General features: G+C 40.1%; 1 protein-coding gene across 2 annotated transcripts in view; it reads right to left on the bottom strand.

Annotated features, from left to right (window-relative positions):
- LIMS2 (LIM zinc finger domain containing 2) overlaps positions 1 to 15,909 on the bottom strand; it is a 42,468-nt gene extending 26,559 nt beyond the window's left edge. The window contains exons 1-4 of one of the 2 annotated variants that reach the window (XM_060768133.2): positions 15,627 to 15,909; positions 3,209 to 3,368; positions 1,585 to 1,651; positions 661 to 781 (exon numbers count right to left, since the gene is read on the bottom strand). In XM_060768133.2, the coding sequence (XP_060624116.1) occupies positions 661 to 781; positions 1,585 to 1,651; positions 3,209 to 3,368; positions 15,627 to 15,637 (359 nt within the window). In that variant the 5' untranslated portion in view covers positions 15,638 to 15,909. Of the gene's footprint in view, positions 1 to 660; positions 782 to 1,584; positions 1,652 to 3,208; positions 3,369 to 8,859; positions 9,235 to 15,626 lie in introns of those variants that run through there. The other variant, XM_060768132.2, reaches the window with a different exon arrangement.
- Between the last annotated feature and the right edge of the window lie 4,971 nt (positions 15,910 to 20,880).

Here is a 20,880-nt window from a genome sequence, read left to right as displayed (position 1 = left end):
TTGATATTATGCTATACGTTTTGCACTCCCCTGAATTTTTGAATCTATTTCTCAGATGAAATGGAGACATTTTGTATAAAATCTATACACTAAGAGAAATGCTTAAAAAACTACATCAGAGAAGTATACACACAAACACCAGAGATAAATTCCTACCTTAGGTGAAATGAGTACATTTGTGTATAATTTCCCTTTGTCCTAAAATTATCCAAAAATATATATTGGAAAAATATATTTAGAGAAGCACATGTTTTTGGAATTTACAGAAACAGGATGGAACAAATTAGTTTTCCCAAATAATAATAATAAATTCTTAAGTTTTGGGAAGATAAATAGTCTAATTTGTCATGCCTAACTAGTAACTACTGATTCTATCTTGGAATGTCTGCAGCCACAGAGTGAAGTAGTCCCTCTATCTCAACAATGTTCTAGTCCAAATAACAATTAAACTGTTATTGCCCCCAAAATTCTTTCATAGGTCCCGTCCAGACAGGCCCTATATCCCATGATCTGATCCCAGGTTTTTCACTTTAAACTGAAATATAAGAGTCCACACTGCCAGATAATCTGGGATAAACAGAAAACCTGGGATCAGATTCTGGGATATAGGGTCTGTCTGAAATAGTCTTGCCCTCTGTCTGTTCTTCTGTCTGTTCTTACCTCCCAGCATTCTTCACAAAGCCCAAATCAGCAAGAGCCACATCACAGAGCTCACAGCGAAAGCATTCTGGGTGCCAGTTATTGTTCATTGCCTTGATAACTCGGCCAATGATGAACTCACCTGGGAAGAGAAATACCACAGATTAGTTTAATTCAAAATACTATCTCTGTTTCCAGCATTATCTCCTAAGAATTCTATGGTTAATATATTATTTATGTAATTATTTATATTGATCTTGTTTAAGATCAAATAAAACCAGTCATGTGATTGCTGACACTATCCTTATTTTACAGGTTAGAATCTGAACAATGTATGAATGATGCCAAGGCTCAAGATAACAGTCAGACCCAAATTCATCATTTTCCATAATAATGTCTATTACAGATTCAATGGGTAGATTCTGAATTTCAGGAACATATGGTTTAGAATCTCAATGTTGATGACTGATTTTAATTAGTGCTAGATTGTTTCTAGGCCCCCTTGTGGTGCAATGGGTTAAACCACTGAGCTGCTGAATTTGCTGACCAAAAGGTTGGTGGTTCAAATCCAGGGAGCAGCGTGAGCTCCTGCTGTTAGACCCAGCTTTTGCCAACCTAGCAGTTCAAGAACATGCAAATGTGGGTAGAGCAATAGGTACTGCCTTGGCAGGAATGTAATGGTTCTCCATGCAATCATGCTGGCCACATGACCTTGGAGGAGTCTACAGACAATGCTGACTTTTCGGCTTAAAAACTGAAATGGACCACCCCCACCCCCCAGAATCAGACATGACTACACTTAATGTCAGGGGAAACCTTTACCTTATATACTGTTTTTATGTTTTATGCCAGTGTTCTTGGAAAGGAAAGGAAATAATCAATAATTCTTTAATTTTTGTACCCCTCCCAAATGTAAGGATTGGGATGTCTACTTCGACTACTTACCACATTCTCCACAGCATGGTGCAAATAACATCTGGAAATCATGCTCACAATATTTTCTTCCTTCAAACTGGAAGATACACAGGGAGATATATTATGAAACACATAACTTTAGACATAGTATGCAGGGTTATTGGGAATACACAGAAGTTTTAAACCACTGTTTCTCAATTTCTACAGGTCTAACTTTAAAACAATATTTCTATCACTGCAGCTGTTAGAGACATTTTGTATTATTGATGTCATCATAATTATTCCCCTAACTTTGGAAGAACTGACACAAAAGGAAGATAAGAAGCAAATACAGTGTTCCCTCACTTATTGCGGGTGTTAAGTTTCAGGATCACCCGCGATAAGTGAAAATCTGCGAAGTAGGGACACTATATTTAGTTGAATATTACTTTAATATTTATACATTATTTTAGTAGTTATACACTTTTTAAAGTCTTTATAAACTCAAAATAAACCCTGTTTCTGTTTTACCAGGTACTCCTCCTCTTCCCCCCCCCCCCATGGCTCCCCCACCCACCTCTCTGTCTGCAGTGGCTGCGAAGGAAGGAAGGAAAGGAAGCATGCCCTCCTTGCCTTTCCCTTCGCTGGGTGAAGAGAGAGAGAGTGAAGGAAAGGAAGGAAAGGTCCTTCATGGCTGGAGGGAGGGAGGACTGAGGAGGAAAAGTGCCTCGGAGAGCGCCGGTGGCAAAAACCCACAAAACAACGAAAATACTGCGATATATATTTTAAATTAATATTTATTGAAAAACCGCAAAACAGCAAGTCTGCTAAAAGCGAACCGCAAAGTTGTGAGGGAAGACTGTACAGATAACATGCCATAATATGGAGCCATATTTTAGCAATAATACAGGGTTAGTCAAAATGCATAGGCCAATAAGCCATTCAATTGAATGGCTTATTGGCCCATGCATTTTGACTAACCCTGTATTTCTTTTTCTGAATTAGGAGTACCACCAATACTACTTGTCTGTACTGGCTCATGTGCTCATGCTAAAGGTCTTTTAAAATGCATGGTGCCTACACGAGAATCTATTTTACAGTGTTTCTATGAAATCAATATCAAGGAAAATGTCAAAGATCTGACATGACTTTCAGTATCTACAAAGACCTTCTTTATGGCTATTATTCAGATATAAACTAGTTTGGTTTTGAGTAAATGGACTTTCAACTCATCATATCCCTATCTCCTCTCCTCTGGTAAATCTGTAAAAAGACGGTAATTTTTTAAAATTAACTTCATTTTGCTCTTATTTCCCAAACTGGGCAAACCATTGTTATGCTTAAATGTGGCTTATTGAAACAACTGCAAAAATGTTTTACGAGTTGTTTCACCAACTGTTAAAATTAACAATTCAGGGTTTGCACATAAAGTTATACTGTTAATTAAAAACTGGTTCAAAAGTCTTCAGCATTCTTGCAACTGCACTAAAGGATGCCTTGTAATTTAATTGTATTTTTGAACCAGAACTTTTTTTTTAAGTGTCCTGTAGAAGTTGGGTCACTTTACAGTTTATTACAAAAGCAAAGAGGATAAATGAAGATGCAGATATTAAGAACTGCAAAGACATTTGATACAATCTTAGGCTCCAAAGAGACAAAGGTAAGGCAATCTCACATCATAAAAGAGTCCATCTGGAAACTGGCGGAAGCACTGAGCACAGACAAAGCAGCTTTCATGATACAGCTCCCCATTGCTGTTCACAATTCTCTCCGTGGGGTCAAAACGAGCCCGACAGCGTTCACACACAGCATTCGCCAGGGCATCTGTCATATTACTGGGGAACAAAACAGAGCAAGAGTCAAGTCACAGTCAGTGTCATAATCTAAAGTGGAGCCATCAAAGTCGCCTAAATCACAACAACAATTGGGTGCTTATGAAGGCATATTTTGTCACATTGGAGTAGTCATATCTAAAGATTTATAGTCAGTGGCTTCATAAATGCTTACTAGCCCTCAACCAATACATAAGTGGGTATGTCTCCTGTCTCTTGACTAGGGAATTTGTTCAACTTACTTCACACATGCTAATATTAAAGAGCAAAGCCTTCTGTAGAAAGAACTGCAAAACTAGATAGAAATAAGTACAGATAATAATAATAATAATAATAATAATAATATTATAACAGGAAAAACTCAGCCATTATCAAGACCTCAAAATCAAACTGCAAAGGCTCTGGCATAAACCAGTACAGCCAGCATTTGAAAACAATAAACATTGACAAGATCATGATCTGTCAACTGCAAAAGGCCACATTACTTGGATCTGTGCACATCATTCGAAAATATATCACCCAGTCCTAAACGCTTGGGAGTGTTTCACTTGTGATTTTGTGATACGAAATCCAGTGTATATATCTCATTTGCTGTGTCATACTGTGTTTTTGTGTCAGCAAAATAATAATAATAACTTTATTTTTGTACCCCGCCTCCATCTCCCCGAAGGGACTCGGGGCAGCTTACATACGTCACTATGTGCTTAGAACAATGCATAAAATAAACACACAATACAATAAAAGATAAAACCACTAGCATATAAAATAATGATTTAAACTCAAAGCAGTGCCCAATAACCTATGGTGAGAACTGTCATAAAACATGGCCAACCGTAACCAGGAACAGAGGAATCGGATAGTATAAGTTGTAAATCATGAACTAGGGTATAATAAGGGACTAAGAATGTCACAAGACAGATATAATTTGTAGGATGAAAAACCAAAGAAATCTTTATGCAAGAAATGAAAGACTAGTGAAGGACTTTAAGAAAGAGAAATTAAGACTCTCACCCTGACACAAATGTTCTGTTTCTCGGCAGGGCCATGCTTTTGTTCTCCATTCCTTTTGACCTCGAAAACATTTCTGGATTCTAGCTATGCCGATCTCAAATTCATGCATTCATCCCACCCATCCTCCCACTCACTTGGGCTAAAATGTCAAATGTTAGAAGGTTTATTATATTTAAAACCAAATCAACAATATGCTTTCATAACTCACATTTCACAAAGTTCCCCTTCCCAAACAATCCTATCAGAGTACTGTACAGAGAATGTTAGAATGGTTGACCAAAATGACCATGCAAGTAGAGCAATTTGTCAGTGAGGAAAATCTATAATATTTGGGACTGTTCAGCTTTGAATAAATACATAAATAACATCCACAGTATTCCCACCATCTACTAAACTATTGATCTGATTGAAAAAATATATATAAATAAGAATAATTTGGCTTGATTCGTTATTGACAAACCGATGCTGACTCCTACTGACTGCACTATGTAAAACATTTTTTGTTCCTGGGTTATAAATGTCATTTCCTAAGTGGCTCTATTATAAAAACATGGAAACAGTTTATTAAACTGCAAAAACCTTGTTTTTGCGGGACATCATACAACACATTTTGCTATAGTTTTTCAACTGTAATTTCAGAAAGTATCAATCAATTCAATATAATTTGAAGCAGCCACAAAAACTAAGTTTCTGGAGTATAACAACTACTTTCAAAGTAAGTACTGCACAATTAAACAGGAAATAACACTTTCAAACTATGAACATTTTTTTTAATTGTGTTACTTCGTGTTATTGCAATGCCACCAAAATACTTTCAGACAGACCCCTTTATCTAACATTTCCTGGAGATCAGATTGATTAGTGTATAGATCCTGGAAATTTATTTTTGCCTTTTAAAAAAGAGGGTACTTTTTTGACAAAAGGAAGGGGAAAGGCAAAAAAAAGTCTCATTGCTATCACTCCTGCATTGTTTAACATGAAAAATACCAAGTTTTAAAAATGAAAATTAGATTTTCAGACACTTTTAGTATGTGGGGATTTTTATTTTATTTTTAGCAGTCACTGTGTAGAAAATTTGTCCTTGGCCTCACTGGCTTGTTCTACCCCAATACTAATTCTCAGCTGTCTCTCAGTTCCACTTGAATATATATAAATAAGTCTGAGAATTAAGTGGGTTTTATGCGTAATATAAATATGCTTCTGGGGTCAATTTATCAGAAGATATTATGTTTAATATAACCCTTTGTTTAGAAATCATAGTATCTCAGATATTCACAACTCTACTCAAATACTTGGTTCTGTTTCCCAACAAAATAGTTTGACCTTTGCAACTTGAGATCACTTCTCTTTCTTTCCTGTCATTGTAGAGAACACTTTAGTTCTTATGCTCTATTCAAAAGTTATTTCCTGCCCAACGATTCTCTCTTTATTCCAGAGAGAGGCCGTGTTTCCTAGAATATTGTCCTCTGTACCACAGTTTCCCAAATTTCCTTCCTTAGGGGAACCAGATGGATTTATCTGCCAACATATTTCTGAACATTGTAGAAGATTCTAGGATGTGATCTATGATGTGCTTAATTTGGCGAGATGCCTTTCAAAACACATGCCACAGAAAATCCACAAAATATATCTGGCAAAAAAACCAAACAAATGGTAAGCTTGTGGTCTACGTGGTGGAATCATGAGTCTGTCGGCCACTTTGAGCCACAGTTTTAGGGAAATTTGGATTTTTAGATAGAAGGATTTGTGAAGGCATTGTTTAATTTCAAAAGATTTAAAAAAAACATTTCCCTATTTGGAAAACCAAGAATCTCCAAGGAATTTTGGAAGTATGAGCCTTTTGAAGATTAACTGGTATTCACACTATTTGGAATAATCATAACCTTTTGGGAAAGGCATTATCTTGTTGGAGACAATAAGCCTTTTGTAAAGTAAGATTTCCTTAGAAGAGTTAAAAATTTGCTTAAATCAATCTTCTCCTTAATGGTAAATAATATCTACAAGTATTCATGCAAAGCAATTTAGGTTTCTAATCAGTTAGACTTATATACCTAGTTATCTCTCTGAACTGTTAGGAACAAAAATATGCCAACACATGAAATATTTGTGATTTTTATTTGTTTTAGAACAACATATCTGAAAGAAATACAATAACTTATACCAAAGTAGAATTAATGCCATTTTGATCAACCTGTTTTTAAAATTCTTATAATGATATGAGAGATTTTAAATCTGAAATATTCTTACAAAAGATCGTTTAGATCAGCATTTTTCAACCTGGGGGTCGGGACCCCTGGGGAGTCGCAAGGGGGTGTCAGAGGGGTCATCAAAGACCATCAGAAAACACAGTATTTTCTGTTGGTAATGGGGGTTCTTGTGTGGGAAGTTTGGGTCAATTCTATCATTGATGGGGTTCAGAATGCTCTTTGATTGTAGGAGAATTATAAATCCCAGCAACTACAACTTCCAAATATCAAGGTCTATTTCCCTCAAACTCCACCAGTGTTCACATTTGGGCATACTGAATATCCATGCCGAGTTTGGTCCAGATCCATCATTGTTTGAGTCCACAGTGCTTTCTGGGTGTAGGTGAACTACAACTCCAAAACTCAAGGTCAATGCCCACCAAACCTTTCTCTTGGTCATGGGAGTTCTGTGTGCCAAGTTTGGTTCAATTCTATTGTTGGTGGAGTTCAGAATGCTCTTTGTGTGTAGGTGAACTATAAATCCCAACAACAACTTCCAAATGACAAAATTAATCCCCACCAACCCCACCAGTATGTAAATTTGTGCGTATCGGGTATTTATACCAAATTTGGTCCAGTGAATGAAAATACATCCTGCATATCAGATATTTACATTACGATTCATAACAGTAGAAAAACCACAGTTAGGAAGCAGCAACAAAAATAATGTAATGGTTGGGGATCACCACAACACGAGGAACTGTATTAAGGGATTGCAGCATTAGGAAGATTGAGAAACACTGGTTTAGATGGTCGGATTCAAAGGACGGGATGCACACACTTCTAATTCAGAAGAGAAGATTCTGACAACTACAGCTTTCCTCCTTATTGTGTGATAAACCGCACCTGCTGAATTTACTTGTCAAGCACAGCAATCAGAGTAAAGAAAGTATCCTCTTTGCTTTTGTTCCTTAAATACGTACCCCACACTGAATCTACATTAGACTTGTGACTTGTTTTGTACATATTTTAACATAGTGGTGAACAACTGTTACGGACATAGGAGTGGATTTTCTGTCTCAAAACTTGAGGGAGCCTGTACACTCCTAGTTCTGAGAAGTGGTTATTCTTGATGCTATGCAGTGAAGCCCCCTACCCCCATCTATTTAAAATATGAACAGCCCTTCCTAGATGCTTCAAGGAGAGCCAGCTTCCTTGTTGGTCCAGGAAGCTAGCAGAAGTCAAAGGCCACAAAAACAGATTTGGAAGGTCACACATAACCTTAGGACTGTACTTTGGTCACCCCTGCTTTAGTGCAATGGCTAATAGTGTGTGTAAACCAATGCAACTGTGTACCTAAAAAAGAAGGTTTGCCATTAAAAGGGCTTTTCAAATAGCCCCCATATACAACACTCCAAGCTCCTTTTTAAAACCATAGGCCCTCACACACAACCATATAACCCAGAATATCAAGACAGAAAATCTCACATTAACTGCTTTGAACGGGGTTATCTGAGTCCACATTGCCATATATTCCTGTTTAAAGCAGATGTGGGATTTTATTCAGTTGTGTGGAAGGAACCTATAAGAATTAATCAGCAATTACAACATGACATGACTAAATGCTATTTGAGAAACAATTTTAAATGGCTCATCACAAAGGAAAATCTGACGTATAAGGATTGTGTGCAGGTTTAATGCGACCATAGTAACAAGATAACATTTCAAAAGGGACAAGGAAAGTTACAGCTGTTTCTAAGAATGCTAAAGAACACTGAGCTTTCATGAGAGCAGTATCTCCCAGATTGCAGAAACAGGAAAACATTGCTCTGCTTAAAATCATGTCCTACTCATCCTGTGTAAATCAATGCTGAATATAACAGCATTGTCATTCTATAAACACTGAACCAAAAGAGAAAAAAAAACAGCAACTTAGAAAGCTATTCATAAAAGAACCAAGTGACTTGAGATGAAGAAGCTATTTCTTCTAGAAGTTTATTAACTTTCAAACACTTTAAAAAGGTAATTGTGATTTATGGAATTCCTAGCTTTTGGTTATACACAGCTAGTTCAGCACCATTAAGTGGGTGAAGGTTTTTGTATCTGCTTTCCTGTGATTGTTTAGAACTGATAATATCAGAGCCAAAGAAATACTTTTCTTCAAACAAAGAGTGGAAATTCAAATCTGATCGTTTCAGCTTGTCCAGTTTTCCTTACTTCCTGTTCTAAAGGAAGTCAAAAGAAACATTCCAGCAAAATGAGACCATTAATTTGCAAGAGGTATTCATATAACCTACCCAAATATCCCAGCTGCCCTCTCTTTCCCATCACTGAATAATGCAACTGTGCCACTCAGACGATCCTGTCGGCGCTGGTAGAGTCTGGAGGATCCTAGTTCCCGAAGTTTCATATCAGCCATGGGACTGATTACCTCTTTTTCTTTTTAAAGAAACCAGTATGAAGACGAGAAATCCACTTTGAAGTTTCAGGAAATCTGTTTCTTCCAGATAACCATTCTTCTCAGTAGCGCGAATCACAACAAGCAAAGTCCATCCTTGTCATAAAACACCTTCCGTTCCTTCCGTTCCAGAGCTAGTTTGTCATCTTGCTTGTTTTCTTCACTTCCACTGATAAACAGTTTGGTGAGAATGCAGGGGTTGTAGCACTCTCAGGTTAATTTGAGAAAAACTGAATTTAAAAATATTCTTCTTCACTGCATCAAACTAAAATTACAGAAGGAATTAAACTGAAAGCCACTGTGGGAAATAAACTTGGTAGATTTTTGGCTGTTCAGCAAAAACAATCAGATATACAACATACTCCTAAAATTAATCTTCTGTCATCAGTTCTTTCATAATTTTGCAATAACTAATGTTCTTGATGTTGTTTGGGAAAACAGTCTGGCTTTGTAACTCGGTCCAAAAGTCACAGGCTGTCACAGTATCAAGATTCCCGGAAAAGAAACATACTTTACATTCCTTTCCCCACTACATTCACTCTGGGATGCATAAGTGTTGCAGATACACTCGGTTTCTTTATACAATCCTTTTTCCACGCCCATCTTGGAGAGAGCATCACATTACACAAGCTGAAGTCATGCCTCTAATATTTATGTTGTTTTGGTGATCTAGCCTTCCCCACCCTTCCCCACCCTCTTCTCTTTATCTACCATTTTATGATATTTTGCTGTGTGCTTTATTTTTTCTAACATTTTATTACACACACTGGAGTGAAAACAAAGGCAGCAAAATCCAACAATGTAGAACATTGGCTCCTTATATAAAAAGCAAAGGAAAGTAGCAAAAGATAGCAATGCTACCTCAGCATTCCAGCTAGAGATAGTGCAATCTCTATTACAACTTGAAATGTAGTTTTAAAATCTATTTGTTTCATTTTTAAGACAGAAAAATATCAGGATTAAAAATATTTTTCCCTTAACAACTACTTGAAGGTTTAAGTGATGGGGATATCTGGACTATGACTCTGCAGACAAGGATTCAAATCCCCACTTGGCATTGGACCCACTGGGTGACTTTGGACAAGTCACTATCTCTATGCTTCAGAAGAAGGCAATGGCAAATCTCTTCTGAACAAATCTGAGTGTTGGCATAGGCTGGAAACAACTTGAAGGCACACAAAAGCAGCAACATCTGACTAAGGTGCTTGATAAAAGCCCCATTATTTCTGCACTTGTCATTTCTGCTCACACATCTGGAAGTGGATACGCTCTTGGGAATCTTTTGTCATTATTTATTTATTTATTTACAGTATTTATATTCCGCCCTTCTCACCCCAAAGGGGACACAGAGCCGATCGCAGAACACATATATGGCAAACATTCAATGTTTGTTATACACAGACAACTGTACATAGATAGAGTTATAAATTGGGTTTCCTATCTTTGGCATCTTGGAGGCTGTGCTCAGTTCTGGCCACCTGGAGGGGGGCGCTGCTGTTCCACTTTCCCTGCTGAAGAGCTTTGTTTGTAAACTTCCTCCTTGATTGAATCACCAGCATTTTTCTGGTATTTCCTTATGGAGGCCTTAAATACCTCCTCACTTAAGTAGTACCTATTTATCTACTCACATTGCTGTTTTTGGAACTGCTAGGTAGGCAGAAGCTGGGCTAATGGTCTGGAGCTCACCCTAATCCAGACTTCAAACTGTCAAATCCCTCTCTTAGACTGCTGATCAGAAATATCACTATTTGAGGAACCACAGTCGCATAAGATGTAATGATGATAAAAGGTTGAGTAGAGAGGAAAAGAAAATCTATTGTGACTTCTACAAACTGAACTATAATTTACTGAAAATTTACTGAAAACCTTAATATTGAGGAGAAATTTGGAGTATTCTGATTGCAATATAACATTTCCTTTAGTTAATTAAACTTCAAAAATCAAAACCACATAGCAAACATGACTGTGAAGAAGAAGCTATATACAATGCTTTTAATGCCATAATTCTTCTATTCTAAGATCTCATCGACACACACACACTATAAGGTTCTGTCTGGAGCTCAAAACACCGGCGACAGGTCATGACACACAGGCTGAAGTCCTATGAACTCTTACCTAGAAAGAAATATGCAATAATGCAGAGTAGAATGCTGTCTGAGTAAATGGAGTAAATCCATTAAACCAATGGCAACTAGACAAGTCAACAAGCTGAAGTCATGACTGTAATACTATAGTTATATTGTTTTGGTAATCTGGACTCAATGAGTATTCGCTAGTTAGGAATAACAATTTGATTAAGGCCAAAAAGGAATGTATTTCCAGTGTCACATTCTTCTAGTTGCTTTTGCATGGTGTGATGAAGAAAAAAATCCTCTTTTCCACTGTTTCAGATCTCAGATCCCTTCATACCAAACAGGTGACAAAAGGTGGGTTTTTCACATGTATAAGATAGTTCATATATAAACCCTCAACCCTCCCGTTATTGCTTATACTTATTCAAGGTGTAGATAATAATGAGGACATAAACATTATAGTCATTTACCTTTCTAACATCACAACAGAGACATATTTATTTTCTCGACTGCAATCAGAGGGCAATCTATTTACAGGTCACAATATGCTACTCGGCTGGCAGCTACAATCCTGGGTACTGTAGTTCAGTGAGGCCTCAGCATTCTTTGGCAGAGGAGGGCCTTGTAAAACGACAAATCCCATTACTCTATCGCATGGAGTCATGGCAGTTCAAGTGGTGTTGAACTGCATTAATTCTACTCCTCAAAAGCCTGGCAGACAATTTTCATAGAGAGAAATAGGGTACTCAGTTTGCAGCTAAATGACACAGAAAGCACTGTTTTGAAATATTCGGTCCCAGAGGATGGTAGAAATAATAATAGTGATAATAATACTTTATTATATTATAATAATAATTATAATATTTTTATTAAATAATTATTATATAATATTATGATAACATTATATTATATTATATTCTTGCTGGTACTGTTTTATTATCTGGGCAGAGGCCACAAGGGGGCGCTAAACAGAGAAGACTAGTGCATTTTATAGGGGTAGAGGGAGGATTGAAGGGGGGGGGGACGGGACCATTTCCCTCAGTTTTCCTGTTATTCCATCCACCCATGTCCCTGTCATGGAAACAACCCTCATTTATGATATGGGAAGCAGGGAGGGGATATAACCAATTAAAATGAGGGAAATAGTTTTCCTCTCCCACCCACATAAAATGGACTATCTTTCTTTCTCTAGCACCCCCTAGTGGCCATATTGGATGGAGTCATGCTGACACAATGGATTAAACCGTTAAGCTGCAGAACTTGCTGACCAGAAGGTTGGCAGTTCAAATCCATGGGATGAGCTCCCGTTGTTAGCCCCAGCTTCCACCAACCTGTAGTTTGAAAACATGTAAATGTGAGTAGATCAATAGGTACCGCTTTAGCAGGAAGGTAACAGTGCTCCATGCAGTCATGCCGGCCACATGACCCAGAAGGCGTTTACGAATGCCAGCTCTTCGGTTTAGAAATGGAGATAAGCACCACCTCCCAGAGTTGGAATTGACTAGACTTAATGTCAAGGGAAAACCTTTACCTTACAATATTGGGTAAACATTACATGGTACTGTTCTGTTATCGGAGAAGGATAGTCCATTGGGGGGGGGGGGGGGGGCTGAAGAAGAAAAACCATTTTCCAAATTTTTGCTAGTTGTTTCCTCCCCCCCTCCCTTATCCTAAACTACGAGAGCGACGTGGATAGGGGAATAACAGGAAAATAGGGGGAAATTGTTTTACCTCTTCAACCCACTTTCCCCCCTTCAAAATGGAGTATCTTTCTCTCTCTACCGCCCCCTTGTGGCCTCCGCTCAATTAATTGAACAGTACCCATTATATTATTATAATCTATTATTAATAATAGTAGTAGTTGAAAACCAACTTACTAATGCCTTGAATGATCTCTCGAGCTATTAGAAAGATAACCACCTAAAGCCTAACCCTGCCAAAATATAAGTGTGTGCTTTCCACTTACGTAACCATGAAGCCAAGAGAAAACTGAAAGCTCCCTGTGAAGGCCAAGAGCAAAAACACTGTTCCCACCCTAAATATCTTGGCGTCACCTTAGATCAGTGGTTCCCAACCTTTTTTTGACCAGGGACCACTTTGACCAGGGGCCATTTTGACCAGGGACCACTTTGACTAGGGACTACTTGACCAGGGACCATTCTCCAACATTAGTACCAAAAGGGTTAGAAATCAGTTTTTGGACAACTTTAGAATGGGGTGCTGATTCAGAAAATTGCATTGGATAGACCACATCAGCTCTAGTTTCTGATACAGAACACATGTCATGGTCAGAGACAGGGAAGGAGTGACAGGTGGCACAAAAGGAGCAGAAATAAAATAATAAAATAAATAAATAAAGAGGGAGGAGGCTCACGGACCAAATTTTCGTCCTCATGGCCCACTGTTGGTCCACAAGTTAAGAACCACTGCCTTAGATTGAACATTAACGTTCCAAAAATTAAAACTAGACATTGTAATGTTACTAGAAATATTTCTGCTGAGCATTATGGTTAAAGATTTGGATTGTAAATGACAATACCACCAGGACTATGCTTTGCTCAAATTTACAAACAGATGGAAGCACAGATGATGGAAGAATAGATTGTTCCACTTGCTGAGTTGACCCAAATGGACAAATTACTGTGGCTCCTAAAGATACTGGAATGCCAGGTGAAGATTTTCTGAAGGCTGGAAAAATGCAGAGATTTCAAGAAAGACCAGCTCTAATGATGTAGTTAAGCTGTGGTTACGGCCTTTACCAACTTTAGTGAGATTATGTATTAGATATGTGTTGGTGGAATAATTTTTTCTTTTCTTGTTTTTTTTCCTTCCCTCTCCTATATTTTTAATGTATATTATTTTGTGGTTATATAGATTGCTGGTGTTAAATATAATACATAAATTAATATATTGAAGGGAAAAAAAGAAGTGTCAAGCCAAACTACTTTGAGAGTGCAAGATTGCAGGCAGTGTAACCGACTCCACTTAAACTGCCAGGGCTCAATGCTCAATGGGAGTTGTAGTCCTACAAGGTCTTTAGCCTCCTCTGTCAAAGGCCCCTTCCACACAGCTGAATAAAACCCTATATGTTCTACTTTGAACTGGAATATATGGCAGTGTGGACTCAAGATAACCCAGTTCAAAACAGATATTGTGGGTTATTCTGCCTTGGTATTCTGAGTTATATGGCTGTGTAGAAGGGCCCAAATAGGGAGCAAGAATGCATGCAGTGTGATGGGGACATGGGAGTTGTAGTCCCACAAGGTCATTAGCATCCTCTGTCAAAGGCACCTTCCACACAGCTGAATAAAACCCCACATGTTCTGCTTTGAACTGGAATATATGTCAGTGTGGACTCAAGATAACCCAGTTCAAAACAGACACTGTGGGTTATTCTGCTTTGGTATTCTGAGCTATATGGCTGTGTGGAAGGACCCAAAGAGAGTGCAAGAATGCATGCAGTGTGATTCCACTTGATGGGGACATGGGAGTTATAGTCCTACAAGGTCTTTAGCATCCTCTGTCAAAGGCACCTTCCACACAGCTGAATAAAATCCCCCATGTTCTGCTTTGAACTGGAATATATGGCAGTGTGGACTCATGATAACCCAGTTCAAAACAGATACTGGGGTTATTCTGCCTTGATATCCTGGGTTATATGGCTGTGTGGAAGGGCCCAAAGAGGGTGAAAGAATGGGTGATCCCACTTGATGGGGACATGGGAGTTGTAGTCCTACAAGGTCTTTAGCATCCTCTGTGAAAAGCCCCTTCCACATAGCTGAATAAAATCCGACATGATCTGCTTTGAACTGAAATATATGTCAGTGTGAACCTAGTTCAAGGCAGATATTGTGGGTTATTCTGCCTTAATATTCTGGGTTATATGGCTGTGCCCAAAGAGGGTGCAAGAATGCATGCAGGGTGATCCCACTTGATGGGGACGTGGGAGTTGTAGTCCCACCAGGTCTTTAGCATCCTCTGTCAAAGGTATATTCCAGTTCTTGCAAAGGGGGTGCAAGAACTGGAATATAAGGCAGTGTGGACTCAGATAACCCAGTTCAAGGCAGACATGGGAGTTGTAGTCCTACAAGGTCTTTAGCCTCCTCTGTCAAAGGCCCCTTCCACACAGCTGAATAAACCCCTACATGTTCTACTTTGAACTGGAATATATGGCACTATGGACTCAGATAACCCAGTTCAAGGCAGACATGGGAGTTGTAGTCCTACAAGGTCTTTATCCTCCTGTCAAAGGCCCCTTCCACACAGCTGAATAAAACCCTACATGTTCTACTTTGAACTGGAATATATGGCAGTGTGGACTCAGACAACCCAGTTCAAGGCAGACATGGGAGTTGTAGTCCTACAAGGTCTTTATCCTCCTCTGTCAAATTGGGCTGGTGCCTCACCAGACTGCAATCTCCAAGCACTGAGCCAGTTCAAGTGATGTCAAACTGCATTAATTGGACAGTGCAGAAGATACAGACTAAATGCCCCCCCAGCCCCCATCTCCTCCTCCTCCTCTTCTTCTTCCTACCTGCCCGTCATGGCGGCCGAGGGTCTCCTTCAGGGAGGGGAGGGGAAGGGGCTGGAGAAGAGCACCGCCGTCCCCACTCACTCACTCACTCAGCCAGCCAGGCTTCTTGCTTCGCCCCTCTTCCTTTGCCCAGGCTCAAAGCCAGCGGCCTCCTCCCTCTTCCTCCTCCTCCTCCCGCCCCCGGCTCCCTACATACTTTTCCTAGAAAGGGAATGGGAGAAGCCTTCGTGCAATGGCAGGAGGGGGGTGGGCCTCCGTGGCCAAGCGGGAAGGAGCCAGGACGAAGGAGACTGCCAAGAGCCAGGGCAGGGCAGCCACACTCCGGCTCAGACCTCGGCCAGCTTGGGCCCTGCAGGGGTTTTGGACTCCAACTCCTTGTCTCTCTCCTGAGGAATCTGTACAAGGACCAAGTAGCAACAGTCAGAACTGACCATGGAACAACAGACTGGTTCAAGTTTGGGAAAGGCGTACGGCAGGGTTGTATACTCTCCCCCAACCTATTCAACTTGTATGCAGAACACATCATGCAATGTGCGGGGCTTGACGAATGCAAGGCTGGGGTGAAAATTGCTGGAAGAAACATTAACAACGTTAGATATGCAGATGACACCACTTTGATGGCCGAAAGCGAGGAGGAGCTGAGGAGCCTTCTAATCATGCTGAAAAAAGAAAGCGCAGTTAAACATTAAAAAAAAACAAAACCAAGATTATGGCAACAAGCATGATTGACAACTGGGAAATAGAGGGAGAAAACGTGGAGGCAGTGACAGTCTTTGTATTTCTAGGTGCAAAGATTACTGCAGACGCAGACTGCAGCCAGGAAATCAGGAGACGCTTACTTCTTGGGAGGAGAGCAATGTCCAATCTTGATAAAATAGTGAAGAGTACAGACATCACACTGGTAACAAAGATCCACATAGTTGAAGCAGTGGTATTCCCCATAGTCACCTATGGATGTGAGAGCTGGACCTTAGGGAAGGCTGAGCGAAGGAAGATAGATGCTTTTGAGCTGTGGTGTTGGAGGAAAGTTCTGAGAGTGCCTTGGACTGCAGAAGATCCAACCAGTCCATACCTCAGGAAATAAAGCCCGACTGCTCATTGGAGGGAAGGATATTAGAGGCAAAGATGAAGTACTTTGGCCACATCATGAGGAGATAGGAAAGCTTAGAGAAGACAATGATGCTGGGGAAAATGGAAGGAAAAAGAAAGAGGAGCCGACCAAGTGCAAGATGGATGGCATCCTTGAAGTGACTGGACTGACCTTGAAGGAGATGGGGTGGCGACGGCCGACAGGGAGTTCTGGCGCGGGCTGGTCCATGAGGTCACGAACAGTCAGAAAAGACTGAATGAATGAACAACAACATAACCAAATAACCTATTTAACCTCAGCAGACTGAAAGCAAAAACCAAGGTCGCGACAAGATCTGTTATAGAACTCCAATATGCCGATGATAACGTAGTCAGTGCGCATTCAGAATAAGACCTACAAGCCACTCTCAACGCATTTGCAGAAGCATACGAGAAGCTCGGCCTCTCATTGAACATCCAGAAAACTAAATTGCTCTTCCAGCAGGCACCAGCCAATCCCTCTGCAATGTCAGAAATACAGCTTAATGTTTGTTTTTTTTGTCGTGTCAGGAGTGACTTGAGAAACTGCAAGTCGCATCTGGTGTGAGAGAATTGGCCGTCTGCAAGGATGTTGCCCAGGGGACACCCATATGTTTTGATGTTTTATCATCCTTGTGGGAGGCTTCTCTCCTGTTCCCGCATGGAGAGCTGGAGCTGATAGAGGAAGCTCATTCGCGACTGCTCATTCAAACCTGAGACCTGTCGGTCTTCAGTCCTGTTGGCACAAGGGCTTAATCCACTGCACCACCGGGGGCTTAATGGTGTAACATTACAAAATGCAGAAGAAGACCTACAAGCTACTCTCAACCCCTTTGCAGAAGCATACGAGAAGCTCGGCCTGTTATTAAACACTGAGAAAACCAAAGTGCTCTTCCAGCAGTCACTTGCCAATCCCTCTGCAATGCCAGAAATACAGCTTAATGATGTAACATTACAAAATGTTGACCATTTCCGCTACTTTGGCAGCTACCTCTCCACAAAAGTTGACATTGACACTGAAATACAACACTGCCTAAGCTCAGAGAGTGCAGCGTTTTTCCGAATGAAGCAGAGAGCGTTTGAGGATCGGGACATCTGTAGAAAGACCAAGGTGCTTGTTTATAAAGCCATTGTCCTCCAAACCCTGTTATATGCCTGTGAAATGTGGACTGTCTATAGGTGTCACATTAAACTTCTGGAACAGTTCCATCAGCGCTGCCTCCAAAATAACCTGCAAATCTCTTGGGAAGACAGGCGGACAAATGTCAGCGTGCTGGAAGAAGCAAAGACCACCAGCACTGAAGTGATGCTCCTACGCCATCAACTCTGCTGTTTGAATATCCGATCACTGTCTCCCAAAGCAGCTATTATACTCACAACTCAAGAACAGAAAACAGAATGTTGGTGGACAGCAAAAGAGATTTAAAGATGGTCTGAAAGCTAACTTTAAAAACGGTGGCATAGACACCGAGAACTGGGAAGCCCTGGCCCTTGAGAGCTCTAGCTGGAGGTCTGCTGTGACCAGCAGTGCTGTGGAATTTAAAGAGGCAGAAATGGAGTACAAAAGGGAGAAACATGTCAAGAAGAAGTCGCATCAAGGCAACCCAGGTCGGGACTGCCTTCCATCTGGAAACCAATGCCCTCACTGTGGAAGAACATGCAGATCAAGAATAGGGCTCCACAGTCACCTATGTATCCACTGCCAAGACACCGCACTTGAAAGGCCATCATACTCAGACAATGAGGGATTGCCTAAGGAATATAATAATAATAATAATAATAATAATAATAATAATAATAATGTTGTTCATTCCTTCAGTCGTCTCCGACTCTTCGTGACCTCATGGACCAGTAATGTTATATAAATAACTACTTTATTTATTTATTTATTTATTATTGTATTTGTATATCGCCTTTCTCAGCCTATCGGCGACTCAAGGCTGTTTCCAGCAAAACAATACACATAATATAATAAAAAAGATTAAAACATTAAAACAGTGTAAAACACAACAAAAGCAATAAAAACAACATCATTAGCGTCTCCTTATTTGTCAAGCATTGCCCATTTCCATCGTCAAGTCATTCGATTCCTATATCGGTTACTCTGCATTTGTAAATGCTTGCTCAAACAACCATGTTTTAACTTGCCTCTGAAACGTTAATAGGGAGAGAGCTGATCTAATCTCTCTAGGGAGGGTATTCCATTTATTTATTTATTTATTTATTTATTCATTCATTCATTTATTTATTTATCAGGAGTGAACCAGGGTACAGTTGTAATGTATTTAAAAAACACAGAGTTTTAAAAATTTGGCATTATATTAAATGTCCTTTGACCAGTAGCTGGCCACTTGGAGTGCCTCTGGTGTTGCTGCAAGAAGGTCTTCCATTGTGCATGTGGCAGGGCTCAGACAGTATTGTAATAGGTGGTCTGTGGTTTGGTCTTCTCCATACTTGCATGTCGTGGACTCCGCTTTGTGGCCCCATTTATTAAGGTTAGCTTAGCATCTCGTGATGCCAGAGCGCAGTCTGTTCAGTGCCTTCCAGGTAGCCCAATCTTCTATGTACCCAGGAGGGAGTCTCTCACTTGGTATCAGCCATGGATTGAGGTTCCAGGTTTTAGCCTGGCACTTTTGGACTTTTGCTTGCTGAGGCTTTCCTGCAAATATCTCTGTAGATCTTAGAAAACTATTTATTGATTTAAGGTGTTGACGTGCTGGCTGATATCCAAACAGCAGATGGACTGGAGAAATCACTGCCTTGGTCCTTTCATTACTGGCTTCTACTTCCCAGCGGATGTCAGGTGAGTCCCCAGGAGGACTCAGGGCAGTTTACACTAAGCGGCAGCATACATTCAATGCCATAAGTTGCTAATGAAAATGAAACAACCAAAGCCATAGAAATAAAAAAAAAACATATCCAACATCCTCATCAAATTCTTTAATTCTTTCAGGAAGATCATATTTTACAAAAAGGTTATGATTATTCCAAATAGTGTGAATGCCAATTAATCCCCCAAAGGGTCACATTTTCAAAAGGCTATGGAGATTCCTGGTTTTCCAAAAAGTTTATCATCTCTATAGGTCATGCCTTTCCAAAACCTTCTCTTATTGGGTTCAGTTCTGGTATCTAATTTATTTTTTAAACGGTAAGCCTGTTTTAAGGTACATCCTCATCTACATATAATATAGACCACTGCGATGCTATTTGCTATAATTTTTTGTTGGAATTAATTTTTTTAAATATTACACATGCAAACGAGGCATGCTCCAAGCCGCATTGTTTTATATAGAACGAAAGCAGGAAAAGCAGAACAAAAACTACTTGCTCTTATGTCAGCATATTTTCAACATTGAAACCACAACATCATGCTGCCAAAAATTCTTGACTTTCTCCGTTGTTTACTAAGGGCACAGGATTTGTGATTTGTACGGAGTGGGAATGTCAGTAATTAAGCAGTCTGGTTTCCTTAGATCAGTGGTTTTCTTGGGTCTTAAAGTTTTTCTGAACTTCAACTCCCACAATTCCTGATAGACGAGATGGCTGGAACCTCTGGGAGTTGGAGTCTCAAGTGTCGGGAAGAACACAGATTGGGAAACACTGCCCTTGATAACAGTGGGTTCATGTACACCAGGCAGAGGCAAACTTGGGCCCTCCAGGTGTTTTGGACTCCAACTCCCACAATTCCTCAGGACCCTTCCTTTTCCTCTCTCGCCCGCTTAAACGAAAATGGCTGAGGTTCTTGTGGGTTTTTTCAGGCTATAGGGCCATGTTCTAGAGGCATTTCTCCTGATGTTTCGCCTGCATCTATGGCAAGCATCCTCAGAGGTAGTGAGGATGCTTGCCATACCTCTGAGGATGCTTGCCATAGATGCAGGCGAAACGTCAGGAGAAATGCCTCTAGAACATGGCCCTATAGCCTGAAAAAACCCACAAGAACCTAGTGATTCCAGCCATGAAAGCTTTCGACAATACAGGGCTGAGGTTGTTAGGAATTGTGGGAGCTGGAGTCCAAAATACTTGGAGGGCCCAAGTTTGCCTAGGCCTGCTTACTTACTTACTTAGGCGATCCCTCGTTGGCCGAGTAGGATAGTCTTCCAGGACAGAATTCTTGTGAGTCTATAGGTGGCTGTGGAGCCCTATTCTT

The sequence above is a fragment of the Anolis sagrei genome, chromosome 3, assembly GCF_037176765.1.
Source record: "Anolis sagrei isolate rAnoSag1 chromosome 3, rAnoSag1.mat, whole genome shotgun sequence".
Lineage (NCBI taxonomy): Eukaryota > Metazoa > Chordata > Lepidosauria > Squamata > Dactyloidae > Anolis > Anolis sagrei.
Note: the sequence above shows the minus strand (reverse complement) of the source record. Positions and strands in the feature narration are given on the sequence as shown.